At 34.4% G+C, this 19,856-nt stretch overlaps 2 protein-coding genes across 2 annotated transcripts; one reads left to right on the top strand and one right to left on the bottom strand.

Annotated features, from left to right (window-relative positions):
* Window positions 1–301: 301 nt before the first annotated feature.
* LOC148624979 (betaine--homocysteine S-methyltransferase 1-like) lies at window positions 302–8,473 on the bottom strand. The gene is made up of 7 exons (XM_088568151.1): window positions 8,372–8,473; window positions 7,746–7,936; window positions 7,231–7,425; window positions 5,240–5,351; window positions 4,495–4,673; window positions 1,153–1,234; window positions 302–887 (listed from the first exon to the last, which is right to left on the bottom strand). Exons 1-7 carry the CDS (start codon window positions 8,382–8,384, stop codon window positions 607–609), a joined length of 1,053 nt encoding a protein of 350 aa, XP_088424277.1. The 5' UTR covers window positions 8,385–8,473; the 3' UTR covers window positions 302–606.
* A 3,198-nt stretch (window positions 8,474–11,671) lies between these two features.
* On the top strand, window positions 11,672–18,346 carry LOC148624978 (uncharacterized). Its single transcript, XM_088568150.1, has 4 exons — window positions 11,672–12,501; window positions 16,501–16,540; window positions 16,875–16,955; window positions 17,511–18,346. The coding sequence occupies exons 1-4, from the start codon at window positions 11,890–11,892 to the stop codon at window positions 17,876–17,878; spliced, it is 1,101 nt and encodes a 366-aa protein (XP_088424276.1). The 5' UTR covers window positions 11,672–11,889; the 3' UTR covers window positions 17,879–18,346.
* The last annotated feature ends 1,510 nt before the right edge of the window (window positions 18,347–19,856 follow it).

Raw genomic sequence — 19,856 nt, 5'->3', positions numbered from 1 at the left:
TAAATGAAAAGATTCGTGGTCCGACAAGTCTGAGTATTGGGTTGCTGAATACCCCGACATCGACTCTGTGATTGATAAATTCAAAAATACCAATCACATAATATTTTGTTATGCTGCATACATGTTTTAAAGAGTAAGCTCTCATGTAAATGATCAGAACTACCATCAATACTGACCAATGATAAGGGTACAACAATGCATATTACACGTATGAAACACACCGAAACTAAAAGAAACAAAACCAGAAATGTGCCAATTATATCATGAACCATGTGTGGCATTTTTCCCTAGCAAACAAAGCTCGTTTATTTTTTTTTTATTTAAAAAAAAACATTACATAATTCATTTTGTATTTGGTGTTGCAATACTTATTTCTAAGTATATATATTCCCACTCCGGAATTTTATTATTTTTCAAAAAAAAATATGTTTGACATATCAACATGCTCTCGATATTTATTCCTTTTATGGTAAGTAATGGTGCTGTACAAAGCTGCAATGTTTGTCTTCCTCTACAAAATGAGTCAGTTTTCAAACAAAATATTGCCAAAATATTAAAAATTCTCGAATGTTACTTCAAAAATGGGATCATTTCCAATCAATTAATTCAGTACTTTTTATTATCCAACATGTAGTCACGAATCTTTTCCGCCCGATGATCTGCGAACTTATTACCAAACACGTGACTCATCGACGGATCTGTTGAATAGTTTGAACTAGGTTGGGTTCGACCACATGCCTCGGCCAAAGCTCGAAAATATACAGCGCAGTTTCCACAGCATATTCCAAGATACTGAACACCAATTTCTAAAGCTTCTTTGGCAAATCTTTTAAAATCTGACACATTACATCGTGCACTATCCAAATCATCGGGATAAAGGTACTTGCCTATTACAAGAATACTATTGTTATTACTAGAATTGCAGGTATTCGTAAATTTGTGCATTTTTTTTTTATTATTTTCACAAGCATTGATTTTTTTTTCTTTTTTAAAAATGTCAAAAGCGAGATAACTCATATTTGCAAATATAGGTTTTCTTTTCATGTTCTTTCTTGACTGTAAGAACTGATGTTTACAAATGAAATCACTGCATGTGCTTCATTCAGTAAGTTAGCATGCAATTGGTGTCCTTTTTAAATTTGATTTAAGTACCTGTCAGTGGATCCTTAAGTGATTGAAATGTTCTACACTCGTCGGAACAACGGTAAGCAACAGGCAGAGCTGCAATGGGTCCCTGAAAATGTCATAACAATGAGTTTGGTAGAAAGAAAATAATGCTGAACAAATTATTGTCGCTATCGTATAGGTTGTAGGTATGAACAGATAAGTATTTAAATTTCTTTTGAAGATATACTATTTAACGTACCATGAAGTCTCATGTTTTTTCTAGAGCGCTTATAGATGTCACAGTGGTACGGGTTAGAGACCCACGGAGGGAACGAACAAAAATTTGCTTCGCCTATTTGATAGTTTTAACATCGTTGGGAATTTTTCAAACGGTCGGCATTCCAATGGGAACAAATTGTGCTCCTTTACTTGCTGACCTATTCCTTCACTCTTATGAGGCTGACTTTATAGCTGATCTGATCAGAAAGAAAGAATATTGTTTGGCTAGATTCTTCAATCTCAGTTTCCGCTATATAGATGACGTATTATCTTTAAACAATCCTAATTTCGGGGATTTGATACATCGCATCTACCCAAAAGAACTTGAGATAAAGGATACTACAGACACTGTGAAGTCATCCTCATATCTTGACCTACACTTAGAAATCGATGGTAAAGGAAAACTACTGACCAAACTTAACGACAAACGTGATGACTTTTCATTCAGAATTGTCAACTTTCCTTTCATCTGTGGCAACATCCCTTCGGCTCCTGCGTATGGAGTGTTCATATCACAACTCATACGTTATGCCAGAGCTTGCCGAAACTACCCAGACTTTTTGTATCGCGCTAGAACTCTAACAAAATAGGCTTCTGGAACAGGGTTATGTTGCTACAAGATTGAAGTCATCACTACAGAAGTTTTATGGTCGTCATCATGAACTCGTGGATCGTTATGGTGTATCCATCAGCACCATGAAAACTGATTTATTCAACGGGTCATAGTTTTCCTTTCCTCGTTTGTCTACCCCAGACTTGACTTTTTATGAGCAACTCGGCGGGTGTTTCTAGAAAAGCAGAAGACGCTTACCCTACCGGTGCACCTGGTCCTTGCTCCCAGTTTTTAGTGGAGTCCGAGTTGCTCATTTACTTTTGTTACTTTGTATGTATGATTTTAGTTACTTTATGTTCTTTGTTGTGTATGTCTGTTTTCCATGTCTGGTCTTTGTCCCTGGATTACATTCTTTTGATTACCGCTATAACCTTGGTTCCCTTGATTACTCTTTCAGACCTTTCTATGCTTACGTTATCTTTCCTGTATCAATTTGATCCGATTAGCAGTGTAGCGAATAGTTTCATCACATTCTGAGGCGTACATGTATAGTACAATCATTAAAAACCATGAGGATTTCGTTATAAAACCAGCAGACAAGGGCAGTGTCATAGTAGTCATGGATAAAACTAACTACATCTCAGATGCTATGCGTCAACTTTCGGGTGAAATATTTTAATAAAAAAAACTACCCAGCGACTCTACCAAATCTTTTAGTAAAAAAATCACTTCAGAACTGAACAAAATGTGCAAGGACCCGGACGTTTTTATCTTCTGTCTAAAATTCTCAAAAAAGATATCCCTGGACGACCCATAGTTTCTGCTAATAGTCACCCGACCATAATATTTCTGAATTTGTTGATTCCCATTTCCGACCACTTGTTCAAAAAAGCTCCCGTCATATTTACAAGACACCAGGGATTATATGAAAAAAATGGAATCAATGAATCCTTTACCTCCTGAAACGCTTCTGGTCTCCCTTGATGTCTCATCACTCTATACTAATATCCAACATGATGACGGTATAGAAGCTTGTAGAGAAGCTTGGGAATCACGAGATATTTGGGACCCCCCTACTGACTGCCTAGTAAATTTACTCACTTTAGTTTTTAAGTATAACAACTTTACTTTCAACGAACGAACACTACCTCCAAATCAATGGTATAGCTATGGGAACAAAAATGGCTCCTTCGTATGCTAACATCTTCATGGGTAAATTGGAAAATCAAATAATTTCAACATCTATATCGAAACCCCTCTCTTAGTTTCGATTCACCGATGATGTCGACGTGAAATGGAATGAGTCTAAACAAAATTTTTAAAAATTAATGGCACATGCCTACAAAAGTTCATCCATCAATAAAATTCACCCATGAAATTTCTAACACTAAAATTACATTTTTGGATACTACTACGTCTGTAAGAGACGGTGAAATGTCAACTGATCTTCACACAAAAGTAACTGATAGTCACCAATACTTATCTCCCAATAGTTGTCATCCAAAACATTGTACTAAAAGCATACCACACAGCATGGCACTACGAATTCGGCGCATTTGCTCATCTGACGATACCACTAACAAACGTCTAGATGAACTCCGTGGTCATTTGTTATCGTGTGGCTACAAATCAACAAACATAGATCGGGAATTTGAACGCGCTAACAACATCAGCCGCAGCCGGAATGATCTCCTCGTCGACGAGTACAAACCCAAGAAAAAGAACAAAAGGGTTACTTTTGTGCTGACCTACCATCCAGCCTATGGGAAACTCCCTCAGCTACTTCATTCGAATTGGGAAGCCATTCAAAAACATCCTAAACTCTCAAAAGTCTTTCCTGAGGCACCCGTTCTGGCATTCCGTAGACCTAGGTGTCTAAGGGGTGCCCTGGTAAGAGCAGATATTTCATCTCAGCCCAATCAAAAAACAACGGGCCAGTGTCAACCATGTGGAGATAAACGATGTTAGACCTGTACCCAGACACTGCACACACAAACGTTTAAAAGCTACTTCACTGGAAAGGAATACGCAATTTTTGCAACGTGACTTGCAAAACCGAATACACCATATACCTTCTCCAGTGCCGATGTGGTATGCAGTAAGTTGGCGAAACAGAACAACCTTTCACTAGGCGCGTGAATGGTCATCTCAATGACTACAAATGTAAACCAGACCTCCCTCTAAATCTGCCGGACACACCTAAGAGAATCTCCACAACATTGTTGTTACGATCATACATGTAGATCGTACTACTATAATTTGACTTTCTTAATTGTTGTGCCTTTGATAAGGGTACAATCACCCACAGCGTGATTCAGCTTCATAATCAATGTTTTGATCTTGAATTTTGTTAGTTTTATGCTGAAGAAGGATATCAGGTTTCAGAAACATTCAATGTAAATTTTACCATCATATGGAGATGTTGAACATATTTAGATGTTTATATATATGTGTCTAAATATGTTCAACATCTCCATATGATGGTAAAATTATATATTTCATTCCAAAACTATCAATCGAGTTGTGAAAATTCGGTAAAGGAAAACCTAGATTACCTTACAAACTTTCCTAATTTCTTTCAGTAAAGGAATCATTGTTGTCGGGCCCCTGCCACAGTTCAAACCAACAACTGCGGCACCTGCGTCTTCTAACTGCTTACAAGCTTCCGGTATAGGTATGTTGTCTGTAGTTTTATCTGGGCCATATGGCGTTATTGTGATGACTGCTGGCAAACCTTTTTGAAATATACAAAATAAGAGGGCTCAAAAGCATGCAATATTAGAGACTGAAATCTGAAATGGTAACACCTGCTTCTAAATTGGTTGCCTCGGTACTTATTTCAAAACTTCTTTCTTCGTCCTCAGCATATAAAATTTAAATCGTGAAAAGAAGGAAGAAAATATTCAAAATATTCTACACTAGTATATATTACAAATTGACTGAGGATGTGCAGTTGTCATGTGTATCTTTTAAAAGAAGTGGATCTCACCAAGTACTGCTACAAAAACTATTAAAGAAAGCGAATTACTCGAGTTACACATAGTATAAGTCTCTCTAAAATAGGAAACTCAATGAAACACTCATTGTGCATGATCCGGCCTGTTACCTCCAAAGTTATTCAAAGTAATCCACATTGCTTATAAGTAGCTATGTGAAATTATGTGTAATGTACGTGCTATTTGGATTAGGATCCTCTTTCTATAATTATTAATTACCAGTACAGGCTTTTCTTTCTTAACTTATCGTGCTTTAGTATGCAAGGAAGGGAAAGTTAAATACGAATATTGTTTAGTCAGTTACCTTTTGCATACTCTTGAATACATTGTAAGGCCAGCATTGCTTCTCCTAGGTCATTGAATGTTTCAGCAATGATGTAATCAACGCCTTCTTCCATGGCCCATTTTAATTGTTCCTGCCATTTCAAGATGTGATTATGCTTAAGTTCATGTGAATAAAGTAATGAATACCTTTATCCGAAAATTGAGTGTTGAAATTTATCCATTTTATTTCTTTCTTTCTCTTTCGACTATTATTGTAAAAGATGATATTGCTAGTTTTTTTGTGGTATATAGTGATGGGATATCCGTACTTCGGTCTTTCCGTTACACAAGGGAGGGGGGACATTCCTAATCCGTCTCTCTTTCTACACCACTGTACGGAATTGAATGAAACTCACAAAATCTTTATTACATGTTCCAATTGAGCACTTCATATTTTTGATTTTGATCCGAATCAGTTTGGGAATATGGGGACATAGGGACCCATCTCTTATCCAATACTCCTCTTATATGAGGAGTAGAATTGAATGAAATTTTCACAGAATCATTATTACATGATCCCATTGTGCACCTTCTTTTTAAAATTTTGATCCAAATTAATTTGAAGGTTAAAAGGTGCATTTTATTAAATGGCAGAGTGGGGGTATCAATTTAGTGAGCATTTCTCAGTTTTTCTAGTTTTTTGTTTTTTTTTGGGGGGGGGGGAGGTATGATTTGTTTTCCTTATCTTCAGTTTTAATATGTAATCTATTTTATTTGGTTCACTACATTGTGTTTGTAGAACGTCTTTGTTTTTCCAGAAGCTGGCCATGTATTTAGAATTTGACACAAATGAATTGCCCCGTTGTTCAGGCTTCGGTACTTTTTGCCGAATGACGATATTTAAGCGTGAACGGCCGATGAAAATCAAGGAGTCATGAAAATGGTGAGGACACGAAATTCATAAAGGTCGTATGTCTACAACAAATGTAATGTTTTTTTTTTAATGTTGGATCTCTTAACTTTTACCTTGGACTCCAAGGCCATCGTTCTGTAATTCAACCCTTTTTGTCCTTAAGGATGTGTTTTTCTAGTATTTTGGTTACGGAAGTATATTTTGTTTGTTTGGAGATCAAATATTATGCTGATTTAATAGTTATGTATAACTGGATTTTTTTTCTTTCATATTCAAATTTTATTTTACAGTTACTGTAATAGATCTCGATTTGTAATTTATTATTTATGGGTTTTGAAATTTTGTATAATAAAATCTGTTAAATGAAAATTTGAATTCTTTGATAACGTACAGTTAAATTTTGTAACTTTTAATGTTTTCATATAACTAATAATATGAAATGATAATTCTGGTTAATCCAGGTTAATGATTAGAACTGAAAATATAGGTGCTGTACCCCAAATTAAGATTAATCATATCTGTCGATTTGAAAGTTCTGTTAAGGGAACAAACATACTATTATCCTACATTTGTTTTTGTTTTTGTTTTTGTTTTTTTTTTTCACAACAAACCTTTTTTGGTAGGCTGAATGCTTGTCAACCGTCTGGATCATGCTTCTACTCAATTATTAAAGCAGAATCAAAGATCAAAATAAATATAGAATTGAAAAAAACTGGAAATGGACAGCAAAAAGAAAAGAAGCTTTCATCACCATGTCGAAATTCGATTCTTTGACATTGACCTTGGGTCTAAGTCCCATACAGTCCAAAAGGCTTTATATATATAACGAAAAAGAAATGATAAACATGTTTCAGACGTATACCCCTTTTAATAACCCGAAAACCCGCAACGGAGGCATGCGAAATGGTACTAAGTATTTATTATAAAATTGATTCATACGGTATCGTTTTCGTTCGTATTGACGCTTCCAGTGGGGTGTTAACAAAAACAAAAATACAAGTACCTTTCCATGTGACAAATGAGACATGTATCATACCTAATAACGTATAAACCATCAACAGATTTCTATCGATCAGTTATACAATGGTAAATCCTAAACGGTGCTATGACTTACATACCTTAAATATATCCTTTACTTTTTGTTTACAGTCTTCATCATCTGGTTTATAAACAGTAGTATTACACAGTCCAGCAGCTGTGAGTTTATTGTGCTTCTTGGCCACCTTTTTGGCTAACGCTAAAGCTGTCTTATTTAACTTCTCAAGGTCATCTTCTCTACCAATAGAGCGAAGTTTAGCCCTATTTCCGTAATACTGAAAACGTTTAAAACCATAAAAAATATAGACTGAAGTAAAATAACATAACCCAATCATAGGAGGAAAACACTGATCTGATTCCTTGATAGTGAAATCAACACTTTGAAAAGATCAAGATGTTAAATTTCATTTACTCAATAAAATATGAGTAATGAAATCATATTAACTGTAATACCATTGAATGCAAATTTCATCGGTAAAAAAAAGACAGGATCATTGCTGAAAATAGGACAAAAGCTGTTCTTGCGGCTGCTCACCGTGATAAAATGGTGAGTGTATGGCTTAATTGAATTTTTGTATGGATTGTTACTCCTTACAGTAAAGGCTTCTACAACATCGGTCCCAGCGTGAACAAACTCTTCATGCATGACCTCAACCAGTTCCGGGTGATCTAAGACTACTTCTGGAATGTAACCGCCAAATTTCAGGTAACCCCTGCGACCGAATTCCCACATATATCCTTCCGCTATGAGGATCGTTTCTCCATTTTGCAATCTTTCTATAAAGCCTGCATGGTAATCAAATAGTTATATAATATCCAAACACAAAATTAACGCCAGCGTAATCAATTATGAAATGTTAAAAGTAATATGTTTGTGTTATATGATAAAGGAATCAAGTGATATTTATCAAGAATACACATGTTACATTTTAATTTTTTTTCGACCGAGCAATATGAAAAGGATTTTTTAACTCTTTTACCGCGTCGATGCATTCTGGAATGTTTAATCGATCACTCATCTTCGAATTGTATAGATTTGTGCGTGTTCTATTATATCGCGCACACATATTACAAGAGTTGTCGTTGACAATAATACACATTTTCAGTGTGTGTCATAGTCATACACGTAAAACATGGTATAAAAAGTTTAAATTGCTTCGTTAGGTTTGCAACAACGCTACATGCACTAAGTTAAAGCTTAAATTGTAGAAAATCCGTTACCATTTGCTGCCATGCTGGTATGTCGGTGGTTTACTTGACCGTTCTAATTGTTAACCTTTCATCTAGATGTTTATCAGCAATAACTGTTGAAGCCTATTAAAAGGGGGATGGAAAAAATGATACCGGCGGAATTCTTTGACCTTTTTTTCAGAGCGGTACCAGTGTTGCATGTATATAAATCTCAAGTTACATGGTTGGAAAAAAAACTGGTACATACATGTCGGTTGGGGTGGTCAAATCAGAACCTGAAATTTGGAAAATCTTCTCTGTTCTAAGGTAACCCAGTTAATGCAGTAATTTAATTAGACTTGCTACAAGGAAAAGTTTGTTGATTGTATGTATCCCTCTGATGGCAAATCCATAGATTTTCTGTGTCATGATGAAATTATGAAATTGACAAGGGTAAAATTGCAACCCTGATCTGTGAAAAAAAGGCTCTGTTCTGCGGCACATACAAACTCCCATTTCTAATAGAAGTAGTCCCCCGGAGGTCAGTAGGCATATCAATGAAGCAGCGCTGTACATCTGCTCTTAAAAAAACAAAAGAGAAATAGTAAAATTGCGATATGTAATCATCGTCGAATTTTGGGAAAGCTAAGAAGAAATACAATATTGACCAATATTTCAAATTTTGCTTTAACATAATGTAGTCTATAGCTATTGGGTCGGGAAGTAGTTTAAAGGAACAATTTTCGATGGCGGAGCTCAAAAATAGTTTCTTAGTCAGCCAGTTAGTCAAGGTAAGAAAATAACTCACCGCCTGAACCCGCAAAAATAAGATTTTGACGTTAATTCAAGTAAAAGATTTTTTTTTCTGATCCCAATCGCCGCTTTCAAAAATCTTCTCCTCAGAAACTACTGTACAGAATAACTCAAAAACCGTTGAATTTAGCAAAATTCTGATGGAGATTCACATTGTTCACCATTAAAAGACGGACTCTTGCCGAAGTTTTCTAAATGATTTATTGCCTGTTGTAGGAGTTATGGCCCCTGAAACAGATTTTTTTTTGGCATTTTTCCACGTGTACAACTCTATTCCAACAAAAAATAATAACAGATGGCGTATTTTTTTTTGGGGGGGGATTTCCTGCACAGACTGATCATTTCAAATTTTTCATCGGTCAAAAAACATGGCCGTCGTTAATAAAAATAGGACATAGGGATCAAAATCCTTTTTTTGCTTTTTTTTTCTCAACTAAAATAATGAAAGTTACTCATAGATAAAAATGATATTTTGAGTTGACTGGCAGTATTGAACTTTTTTTTCAGGCGGCCATGTTTCAAAGAAGCTGCCATTTTGTGACCATTTTCATCAGTTGCTCAGATTCCAATGAGTTTTGGTTTCATTTTGGAAACTGAGTGTTTTAAGTTGAATGGGGATGACAAAAGATCGTTCTGGGCGGCCATTTTCCCCCACTAATATTTATAATAGCTTGATTTCAACAATGGTTGGTTAATATAGTAAACATGGTCTCCAGATGTGAATGGTGAAGATGAACATGTTGGATAGCCATGGTTTAACTTCATTTTATGTTCTTTTTTTTCAGCAGATGTATACTGGGCTAATGCCCCCTCATACCCGGTGGAATAACAGGCCATAGATGGGCCCCTGCCCAATTTTTTTCCAGAGGTTCTAATAACACTTTGAAGGCATTTCCAACATTTTACAGTGCCTTAGGTACTCTTTTGAACTTACAATATTCCTCAATATATGCTCTGTTTCAGCAACTTTTTGTCAAACATGGTAACAAAACATGATACTTTAACTTACTTAGTTAATAGGGCATTGTTTGCCAGGTGAGCGATTCAAGCTCTTCGGAGCATCTTGTTTAACATAGTATTTCTTACTTTCTAAATAGAAACGATCACATGATTAATTATTTATTCATTATCTTAAAGTCTTGCTTTAGAAGTATTTATAACTTAAGAAACAATTAAACTAAGGTAATGCTTTACCCAGTGTTACCCAGTATAACCATTCAATATGTAAAACTAGTACTGAGGTTCTGTTTGGCCGTTTTCCTATTGCAGGCTTGGTAAAACCCATATAATCTGGCTCGTTGCAAACCATTTGCTGACGGGAAAAATACATTCTAAAATTCTCTTATATACTGTATAACGGTCAGAATAGTGAACACTCAATTTATTATGGGCAAGGAAAAAATTACCCCTACGCTGTATTTGACCCCTCTCAAGCACCTGGCATGTTTCAACCCCGGATTCCAGCCGCACCAGGATCTTTGCTATTAACACTGATTTCCTCGGGCAAAAAGTACATTAGCATTGTTTTACAGATTGAGAAGATTAAGATGGAGCACAAAGATGGCATTTATACAACTAAAAAACAAAGATAGTGATTGTTCTCTGAAGAGCTTATTTAAACATTACATTTCCTAAGTTGTAACTTAATTTTGTTTGCCACTTAAGATAATCGTCCACTACGCAATGAAAAGACAATCTGATGAAAAAAAAAACAATCTGACTATTGTCTTTTGTTTTTGTTTATGATGTATGTACTTTTAGACGAAGACAGTTTTACAATTCCTCGAAAAATGAACAAATTTCCATGTGCATGTATGCATCGGACTTTTTGTGTCATTCATACAATAAACATGCAGGTATTGTTAAGTGCATTTTCATTAACGAAAGCTTAGAGGGTATCAGGGGCGGACCAAGGTATTTGAAAAATTGGTTCCGATCTAGAAAGTCATATAAATAAAGGGTTTCTAGCTTACATTTGCTTATTCCCTCTCCAAATTTTATATTTAATTAAAATTAAAAAAAAAACAGGAGTCTAAAACCCACTCTGGATCCACAATAGGAATATATATATATATATATATATATATTCTTCTTTAAATCATTATTGCAAATATTTGTGTATAAATAGGGTATACACAGAACTTTGGTAATTTTATTGAAGTATTCAAACACCTGGTAGTCAAGGTCAAAGATCATTCTAAGGAAATACCTGAAATGAATAAAGTCTTTGGAATTCAATTATGTCCTTTCATAGGTGTTAAACGGTAAATTGATAGCCTTGATGTTATGAGGTCCAATATATTTACAACAGAACAGATTAGGTATTTAGGACAGGAAATTCCTATGCATGAAATAGGCGTTAAATTTAAACTGTTTAAAACCGCAAAGTACACATTAATAGATACCTATATCTATACATGCGCGCGCAAATAACGGTAGATAGGATTGTCCAAGGTTGAGGTCAAAGTTCAATTACCGAATTTAATGGGGTTTTCCCATCGTATTTCACAACGTCTAGATACTACTAAATTTTGCTTCATTCATAAAGCTGTGTTATGAGTCACAAGAGGTGTTTCGGAAGTGAAATCGTTACCTGTATTTAATAAAAACAAATACTGGTAGAATTCGTGTTCTTTTAGAATAATCCAGGCTATCTTTAGGAAGAGATGTACTTGGCTCTCACCACTACCGTGTGCATATTAAATGGATGTGTAAGATAACAGAACAAATTGGGGGGAAAATCGTTTTATTTGAAAATGGAAAAATCGCAACTATTAGTTCGCCAAACAAGCAAAGTGGAAAAAATTCCAGACGACGAACATGAAGGGCTTCTGCAACAAAAGAGTAGTGACGAACTCCCAAATGAGCACCACTGTCCGCAACACACTGAAACAACAAATATAAAGGAAAACTCGCCGGTGTCTAACGCTTTGGTGAGAGCACTGAGCCAAACTGATGAAACAGTTGATGAAAATACCAAAAGACAAACCAGAAATGGAGACGTACTTATTCCCATTCCAAGCACGAATACGAACGCTTCTATAAGTAACAGTGGATGTTGCAACAATGGTTGTTGTCGTGAAGTTAACTTAGAAAATTATGAAACTTTAAAAAAACAAAAAGGAATTTATTTATTTTTAAAATCAAAATGCTCAAAACAAACACTACTTAACATAGTGTTTGGCATTCTTATTATGTCAGCATTATTTATAGGAATTCGAGCATTATTTAAAGACACAGAAGGAGAGCACTCGAAGAGATATTTGTATTGTTACCACTGCCAAAATATTGGGACAATCCGTAATAAAATACATGTCAAGGATATGTGTTGTACTGAAGATCCTATTGCGGAATTCCCATCACCTAAGGTATGTTGCTTTTAAATACACAGGTCAAATATAGGTAAAACTTTTCATCTAGAGTTTTAAAAAATGGGGAATCTCCCATATAAATACCACGACCTGTTTCTAAAAATATACAGATTTTTGATATATTAAATGTAAAATAGTGCACGATCAACAACAATATGATATACAGGTGAATATGTCTGTAATGAAATTTGCGGGTTTGTATGAAGATTGATTGATGAATTGTTTTACATTTCGTCAGATCTATAAATAAATAGATGGTAATCAGGGAATGTTGTAAAACTTGGTAAGGTTATGGAGCGGGTATTTTATTTTTGAGATATATGGTCATTTTGACATGTATCTAATACGATAACCTATTTGATAATAATTGTATATATATTTTAGCAAACATCAAGTACAATGTAATAAAGACTAAACCAGTTGGGTTATGGTAACAAAAATGTCTTAGATTGTACTACAAACGTGCATTGATATTTAATAAATACAGATTTTAACAACTTCATTGTAAAAATTAAAAGTTTGATGTGATGACAATTTTAACACTAAGCAGGGGCGGATCCAGTATTTAGGTTAGAGGGGTGCACAGTCCAAATTTCGCAAAGGTCAAACTCTTGAAATATTCCTCTAGAGTGGGTGCAGTGTAGATATCTTGGTATAAAATTAGCGAGAAATTAAAGTTTCATCCTAAAACCGCCTAAATCTACCCCTGACAATCCATGTTTTGCAAATTTTAGGGGGAGCGCACGCCCGCCACGCCCCCGCCTGAATCCGCCCCTGCTCAGACATACTATTCGGCAATATAAGCATAGGACACGATCATGGGGCCTCTTTCTGATATTAAAATATTGACATGTTGTGATACTTGGAGTGGTGAATTGGATTTATCATGTACGTAGTCTTTCTGGACTGGGAAAAGGATGAGCTTTTTGTGCTCATTGTCCATGACACTTTTTTTTTAATTTCTAAAGACATTTTCGAAAGCAAAACATTTACATATTAGTACGTGGGCTGAAATAACCCCCGTGCACCCCCAAACTCATTGACCAAAATATGATTTTCAGGTACCCTTATCCCCTCCAATTTCAGAATATTTTTGTTGCCAAAAAATTCACTGACGTATTGTTGTATTTTTCGGCTACTTTTTATACCTCGTTGAGGCAATAGTCAATTTTTTGGGTATTTTGATTCTACGAATAAACTTACATATGTATGAATCATCATGTAGCCCAATGTCTCACCTTTACAATGGTACCACAATTGTTGCAGTAGCACTTAGGGTTTTGGGGTAAAATGAATAAAATGTACCCCTACCCCGCCGAAAAATTGCTTAAATTGACTTATTTTTCAATGTCAAAACCCCTAGAGTATTTATACGTCAGTAAAAAACGGTTTATTTTGGAATTTTCTGTTTAGTATCATCACAATTTATACTTCTGGGGTTCTTTTTAAAAATTTTGCCGATTTCCGTAGGCAGAATTTATCCAAAATGCAAAAAATGGGATTTTCGAATTTTCCGTAGAAGTCAGATAAATTCTATTTTACAAATTATTGCTCGACTGAAACGTCTCAAATTTGGTATCATTCGATAGATAATTTTATTTTCTACATAAATAAATCACACAAACCTAATTTTCAAGAAAGATTTTTAAAAAAAATATTACCCCTAATTCTAGAAAACTGGTCACAGTATCAAACAGAATTCTCAGTCACATCATACCGAGATTGTAGAACTCATATTGTAAGCATTCATTATTAAGATAAAGATGTATAAAATAAATCTGATGAATTCGGGCGCTTAGTTTTTCCTTTTAGGGTGACAATTACTATAAAATCGGAAAAATGGGAAATTTCAGAATTTCATAATTTTCTTCTATATCACCCGTTATTGTCTTTTTTCAGAATTCCGTAGTTTAAACAAGCTTTTATGTGATACAGCATATTCATATTATGTCTAAGCTTTACAATGAGACTAAGCAATAAATATTTGAACTTTTTCATGTCATGTTAGGTGGGAAAATGCCACCCCGACCCATGAAAAAAATGCCTCAACATGAATTTAAATGTTAATTTTTAGCAAAAAAGGGTGTACAATAGACACGTTGGGTTTTTTTGTTCAAATTAGCGATGTATCTAAATATCTTCTCATTTCAAGCGCCATTTTTTCAGTTTTATTTTGACAATAATGAGTTTTTCGTAAAAAGGAGAATTTCCGGAATTTAATATTTTCTTCAATTTCACATATAATTGTGTCTTAGCTTCCTAATGAGCCCTAGTAATAAATATTTGAACTTTTCCAAGACCAATTAGGTGAAAAATTGCCACCCCTACCCATGAGAAGAATACCTCAACATGGACCAAAATGTTAATTTTAAGCATATAATCGATGCAAAAAAGGCATGTTGGGTACTTGTGTTTTAAACATCGATGTATTAAACATATGTTCTCATTTCAGGCGAGTATATTTCAGTTTGAAGCTGACAATAATGAATTTTTTCATTAAATGGGGAATTTTTGGAATTTCATATGTTCTTCCCTCTCACATGTAATGACTATTGTTTTTCAAGTTACCTACTTCGAACAAGCTTTTGTGTATTCAGACACATTTATGGTGCAACTTACCTTTCTAATGAGCCAAGGCAATGCATAATTAAACGTTTTCCAGGCCATTTGGCGAAAGAATGGTACCCCTAACCACTATAATCTGCCCCAATGTGGAAGAAAATGATCATATTGCATTTATTATGCAGATCTTGTATCAATCATATTGTCAAGCAAATTTTGTTGTCCCGAAGAAGACAAAATATTAAAAAAGGGAAATTTAAGAATAAAACAGATTTTCAAGCATTTTAGAACGTAAATTGTATATTTCTGTTTAAGATATCACAGTTTTAACAACATTTGATTTTGTTTGCTATCATTATTTTTATACATATAAGGATAAGGTTTCAAAGAAGCAGCTACGATGAATGACTGGCATATATGTATCCAACGCCATTTTAAAAATGCTAATCTAACATATACGAATTGTGGGGGTTTTTTTACGGAAATTTTGGTGGATATGAGGTACCATCCTTTCGCTTAATTGGCCTGGAATACGTTAAAGTGTGCATTGTCTTGGTTCATGGGAAAGGTAATCGAATGATACCATTTGAGACGTTTCAGTCGAGCAATAACTTGTAGAGTAGAATTTATCTGACTTTTACGGAAAAGTCGAAAATCCCGTTTTTTGCATATTTGGATAAATTATTCATCAAAAGAACCCCAGAATTATAAATTGTGATAATACTAAACAGAAAATACCAAATAAGTCATTTTTTACTGAAGTATAAATACTCTAGGGGTTTTGACATTGAAAAATGTGCCAATTTAAGCGATTTTTCGGCGGGGTAGGGGTACATTATTCTCATTTTACCCCTAAACCCGCAACTGTTTTGGTATCATTGGAAAGCTAAGACATTGGGCTATATGATAATACCTAAATATGTTTAGTTTGTTCACACATGCTATCACAGGAAGACTTAGACAGTCAACCAAATGAGTCAAAAAAATCTTGGCTTTTTAACCCAGTGGGGTACAAATATTGGCTTATACTGAAAAAGAATCCGAGAATATTCTTTGGCGACAAATTGATTCGGTAATGGGAGGTATAAAGGTATCTAAAGGTCACCATGAAGTTGATGCGTGGGAGGTGCACGGTGGACCCTCCAAGCTAATGGACTATATCATTTTCTTGTAGATTTTGGTTTTGGTCTTCTAAATGTTATTTTGACATAACTAGTCCGTCTGGAGTTTCACAATCTGGTGGAGTTTTTGCTTGTATTATCAACATTACATATTCTTGGTGTCCATGCAGTGTAATTTCCGAATAATTTATCTGAATAATATGCATTCCCCCAGACGTTTGTGTTTATATAAACCCTCAAGCAATACAAAGCTTTACATTTCTTCAGTTTAAGAATTTTAACTTTGTTTTATATTAATGTATTTAATTTTTAGACTGGTGCCGTGACTCTAGCCGGAGATAAACCGGATGTTGGTAAGTACAGACTGTTATTAATGCTGTTATTGTTTTGTTTTGGTTTTTTGTTATTGTTTTTTTTTTGCCACCGTTACAAAGTTTATGGGACAAATTGTAAATTTTGGAAAGGTTGCTTGTTAAAATGGAAAAATGGGGATGTAAGCTTACGCGTAACGAACGGAATATCTAGTACATTTTACATTTATTTAGTTGAAACAAATGATATAAAATATCAATATTAAACGTATGAAGCTTTCTTTCATGTGTTGATCTTGTTAACCCAGGAGCCACAACGAAGTATACGTATTCTAATCTTAACAAATATTGAAAAATATTGTTAAATCATTTTCAGGATCCGCCAAATATAATGGCACAAGAATTTTGGAGTTTCAAGCGGATTTCTTTAAGGAATGGAAGCACATGAATAGAAAAGGTAGTTATATTTATTATCCCAGTAAATACTTTTAACAATTGAGATGGCGGAGGAAATTGCTAGATTAAAGCTTAACCAGCCATTGCGAATCAAGTATAAAAGAAAGATATGTAGATTATACCACGTCCATATCGAATTCCTTTGCTGTATTTTTGATTTAGGGGTGACCATGCAGTTATTGGATATTATTATGGTACCCATACTTCTTGTAAATAAATATCTTGGTAACTGAAAATCTTAAAGCTTATTACAAATATTTCTTGGCTTACCCATAGTTGAAAGGGAGGACGTAAAGTATAGATTCTAACATAAGTTAATAAGTAAAACAAGACCATTTGTATTTTATAAGCTAAAGAAAATTATGCCTACAAGAATGGAAAATAAATATTCTGCTTCTGAAAAAAAATACCACCAAACTGGCAAAGAATCACATTGTCTTCCGATATCATAATACAAGCATAGATAATTTATAGAACTCACTCTTATATGTATGTGAAAATGATGCAAAAATTGAAAAGTCATCGTTTTTAATGAAGTTTACAACATATATTTTAGATATCATCCCTTGGAGAGATGTGACAAGTATCGAAAATAGTTTTGCGAGATTTGAAAATGGACAGAACACAATCAAGCTCCTGAAAGACGGGAACTATGCCATTATGCTTTCTCTGACTACAGATACGTACCACGGAACGCAAAATTCATTCCGTGCAAATGCGTGTATCGTTTTTGACCTGCCTGGCGGAAGGACTCAAGAAGAATGCAAACTCATCACTCATTCTGAAAATATGATGGTTCCCTTCGAAATATTTAAGTTCGACTATCTCAAAAATGGTACGGGTATTCATGCATACATCACGACCTCAGCTTCATTAGACAGAAAATCAACTCATAATAAACTGTACACTGTCTTGTTGACGTGATTTGTTTTAAAAGTGTGTGTGTTTGTGTGTATGTGTGTGTGTGTGTGTGTTTTGTATAAAAAGTAAATTGTTCCATGTTTGTATTGAAAAAGTTCCTACTTTTGTTAGATATGTAAACATTCACAATTGGTCTTTAGCGTGAAGATGTAATTATTTCCTTATGGGTGATCTTAAATATGGAAGTGGATGTGAAAATATGTGAGGCTAGTTTAATTCCGTAATATGTGAGGTGTATCTTGGAAATATATTCATTTTTGAAAATAAAAAAATAGATGGAATATATATATATCGCTTTCTGAAAACTTTAAATTTGTACATAGTCTGTGAATAATGTAAAATATGTGATTCTTGCAAAGCATTGCTATACCATAGTACTGTACATTTGTATATACAAATGTTGTTAAATTTTGAACAAAATAAGATACTGTTTGTACAGTGTTTGTAGAGTATTAAATTGTTTTTTGGGTTTTTTTTTGTTTATATGATATCGATTTTGCTTTTTTCACTTTAAAAAGTTACGAATTCCGAATCTACATATTTAGTAACTGCATATTTTGTGTATTACAGTATTTGCAGACCAGATGTTGAAAATTCAAACAAAACACACAAAAAATTTATCGAATGAATGAAAAATCAAATAAAACAACAACAAAAAAAACTAAGTATACACAAAGAACAACCCAGAACTTGGTGATGAAGTCCATCGTCCTTTTGCGCCAATTGAATAAAATAATGTTGTCAAAGATTCGTCAGTTTACCTGTAAAATAACTTTAGAGGTAACGATATCAAATATTTCACAAAAAATATGAAAATAAAATACAAGTTAGGAATACATCTAAAATATATGTAAATCACCCTTGGCAACATGGATCTAGATTAATCCTGTAGGTACTAAAAATAGTATTTGTTCGACTCGGTCGCACTAGTTGACAAATGTACATGTGTGATTTAAAAAAATCATTATATATTATAGACATTATTGATAGACATTATTGTAGGTACAATAAATTAAAAATTAAAAAAATAAGGTCGGTCAGTAGATCAAAAATAAACTATAACCAAAAAATATGAGAATTTTGTGTTGGTAAATAAACCTGATCCGATACGATAATACTGGGACGTGAAGCTAACATCATACTTGTAATTTCATCTTTTTTTTGCGCAATTCAACTACGAAAATTGAAATATAAACTGGCGCAAAAAGGGATACTGGTGTTAATAAGGTGTTGTGCAAAAGAATCCCTTTTTGGCGCAAAAGGAGATCGCCCGGGTTGAATGGGCAGGTTATTTTTTTAAAGAAATAACCATAGAGTTTTCTTGCCGAAACAGTGTTAAGAATATCATAATTAGACACTTTTCTGTAGGCCCGTATGATTCAGGACCAGATATTTATTTTTCAAACAATGCATTGCTGATTATTTGAATATTGAGATCGACAAACTTAGATATGCAAATGTCATTTTCCGAAGAGAAAAGATGGTACAAGAGTAATTAAGGGAACCACGGTTATAGCAGTAATCAAAAGAATGCAATCCAGAGACAAAGACCACCCATGGAAAACAGACACACACAATAAAGAACAAGAGTAACTAAAATCAGATATACAAAGTAACAAAAGAAAATGAGCAACTCGGACTCCACTAAAAACTGGGAGCATGGACCAGGTATACCGGTAGGGTAAGCGTCCTCTGCTTTTCTAGAAACACCCGCCGAGTTGCTCATAAAAAGTCAAGTCCGGGGTAGGAAAGGAAAATGACTCGTTGAACAAATCAGTTTTCATGGCGCAGATGGATACACCGTAACGATCGAGTTCATGATGACGGCCATAAAACTTTTGTAGTGATGACTTCAATCTTGTAGCAACATAACCCTGCTCCAGAACCCCATTTGTTAGAATTCTAACGCGATACAAAAAGTCTGCGTAGTCTCGGCAAGCTCTGGCATAACGTATGATTTGTGATATGAACACTCCATACG

The sequence above is a fragment of the Perna viridis genome, chromosome 2 (assembly GCF_037379345.1).
Source record: "Perna viridis isolate PV_CMFRI_1.1 ecotype Kerala chromosome 2, ASM3737934v1, whole genome shotgun sequence".
NCBI lineage: Eukaryota > Metazoa > Mollusca > Bivalvia > Mytilida > Mytilidae > Perna > Perna viridis.
This window is presented reverse-complemented; position numbering and strand designations above follow the sequence as displayed.

What these genes read in the sequence shown, in the direction of transcription:
- LOC148624978 (XM_088568150.1), top strand. Translation starts at nt 11,890, where the DNA reads ATGGAAAAATCGCAACTATTAGTTCGCCAAACAAGCAAAGTGGAAAAA. An exon ending in CGGAATTCCCATCACCTAAG is followed by an intron (nt 12,502 to 16,500) that starts GTATGTTGCTTT and finishes TTTAATTTTTAG; the next exon opens with ACTGGTGCCGTGACTCTAGC. An exon ending in CGGAGATAAACCGGATGTTG is followed by an intron (nt 16,541 to 16,874) that starts GTAAGTACAGAC and finishes AATCATTTTCAG; the next exon opens with GATCCGCCAAATATAATGGC.
- LOC148624979 (XM_088568151.1), bottom strand. An exon ending in AAGTAAAGGATATATTTAAG is followed by an intron (nt 5,352 to 7,230) that starts GTATGTAAGTCA and finishes TTGAAATGGCAG; the next exon opens with GAACAATTAAAATGGGCCAT. An exon ending in AAATTAGGAAAGTTTGTAAG is followed by an intron (nt 1,235 to 4,494) that starts GTAATCTAGGTT and finishes TGACATTTTCAG; the next exon opens with GGACCCATTGCAGCTCTGCC.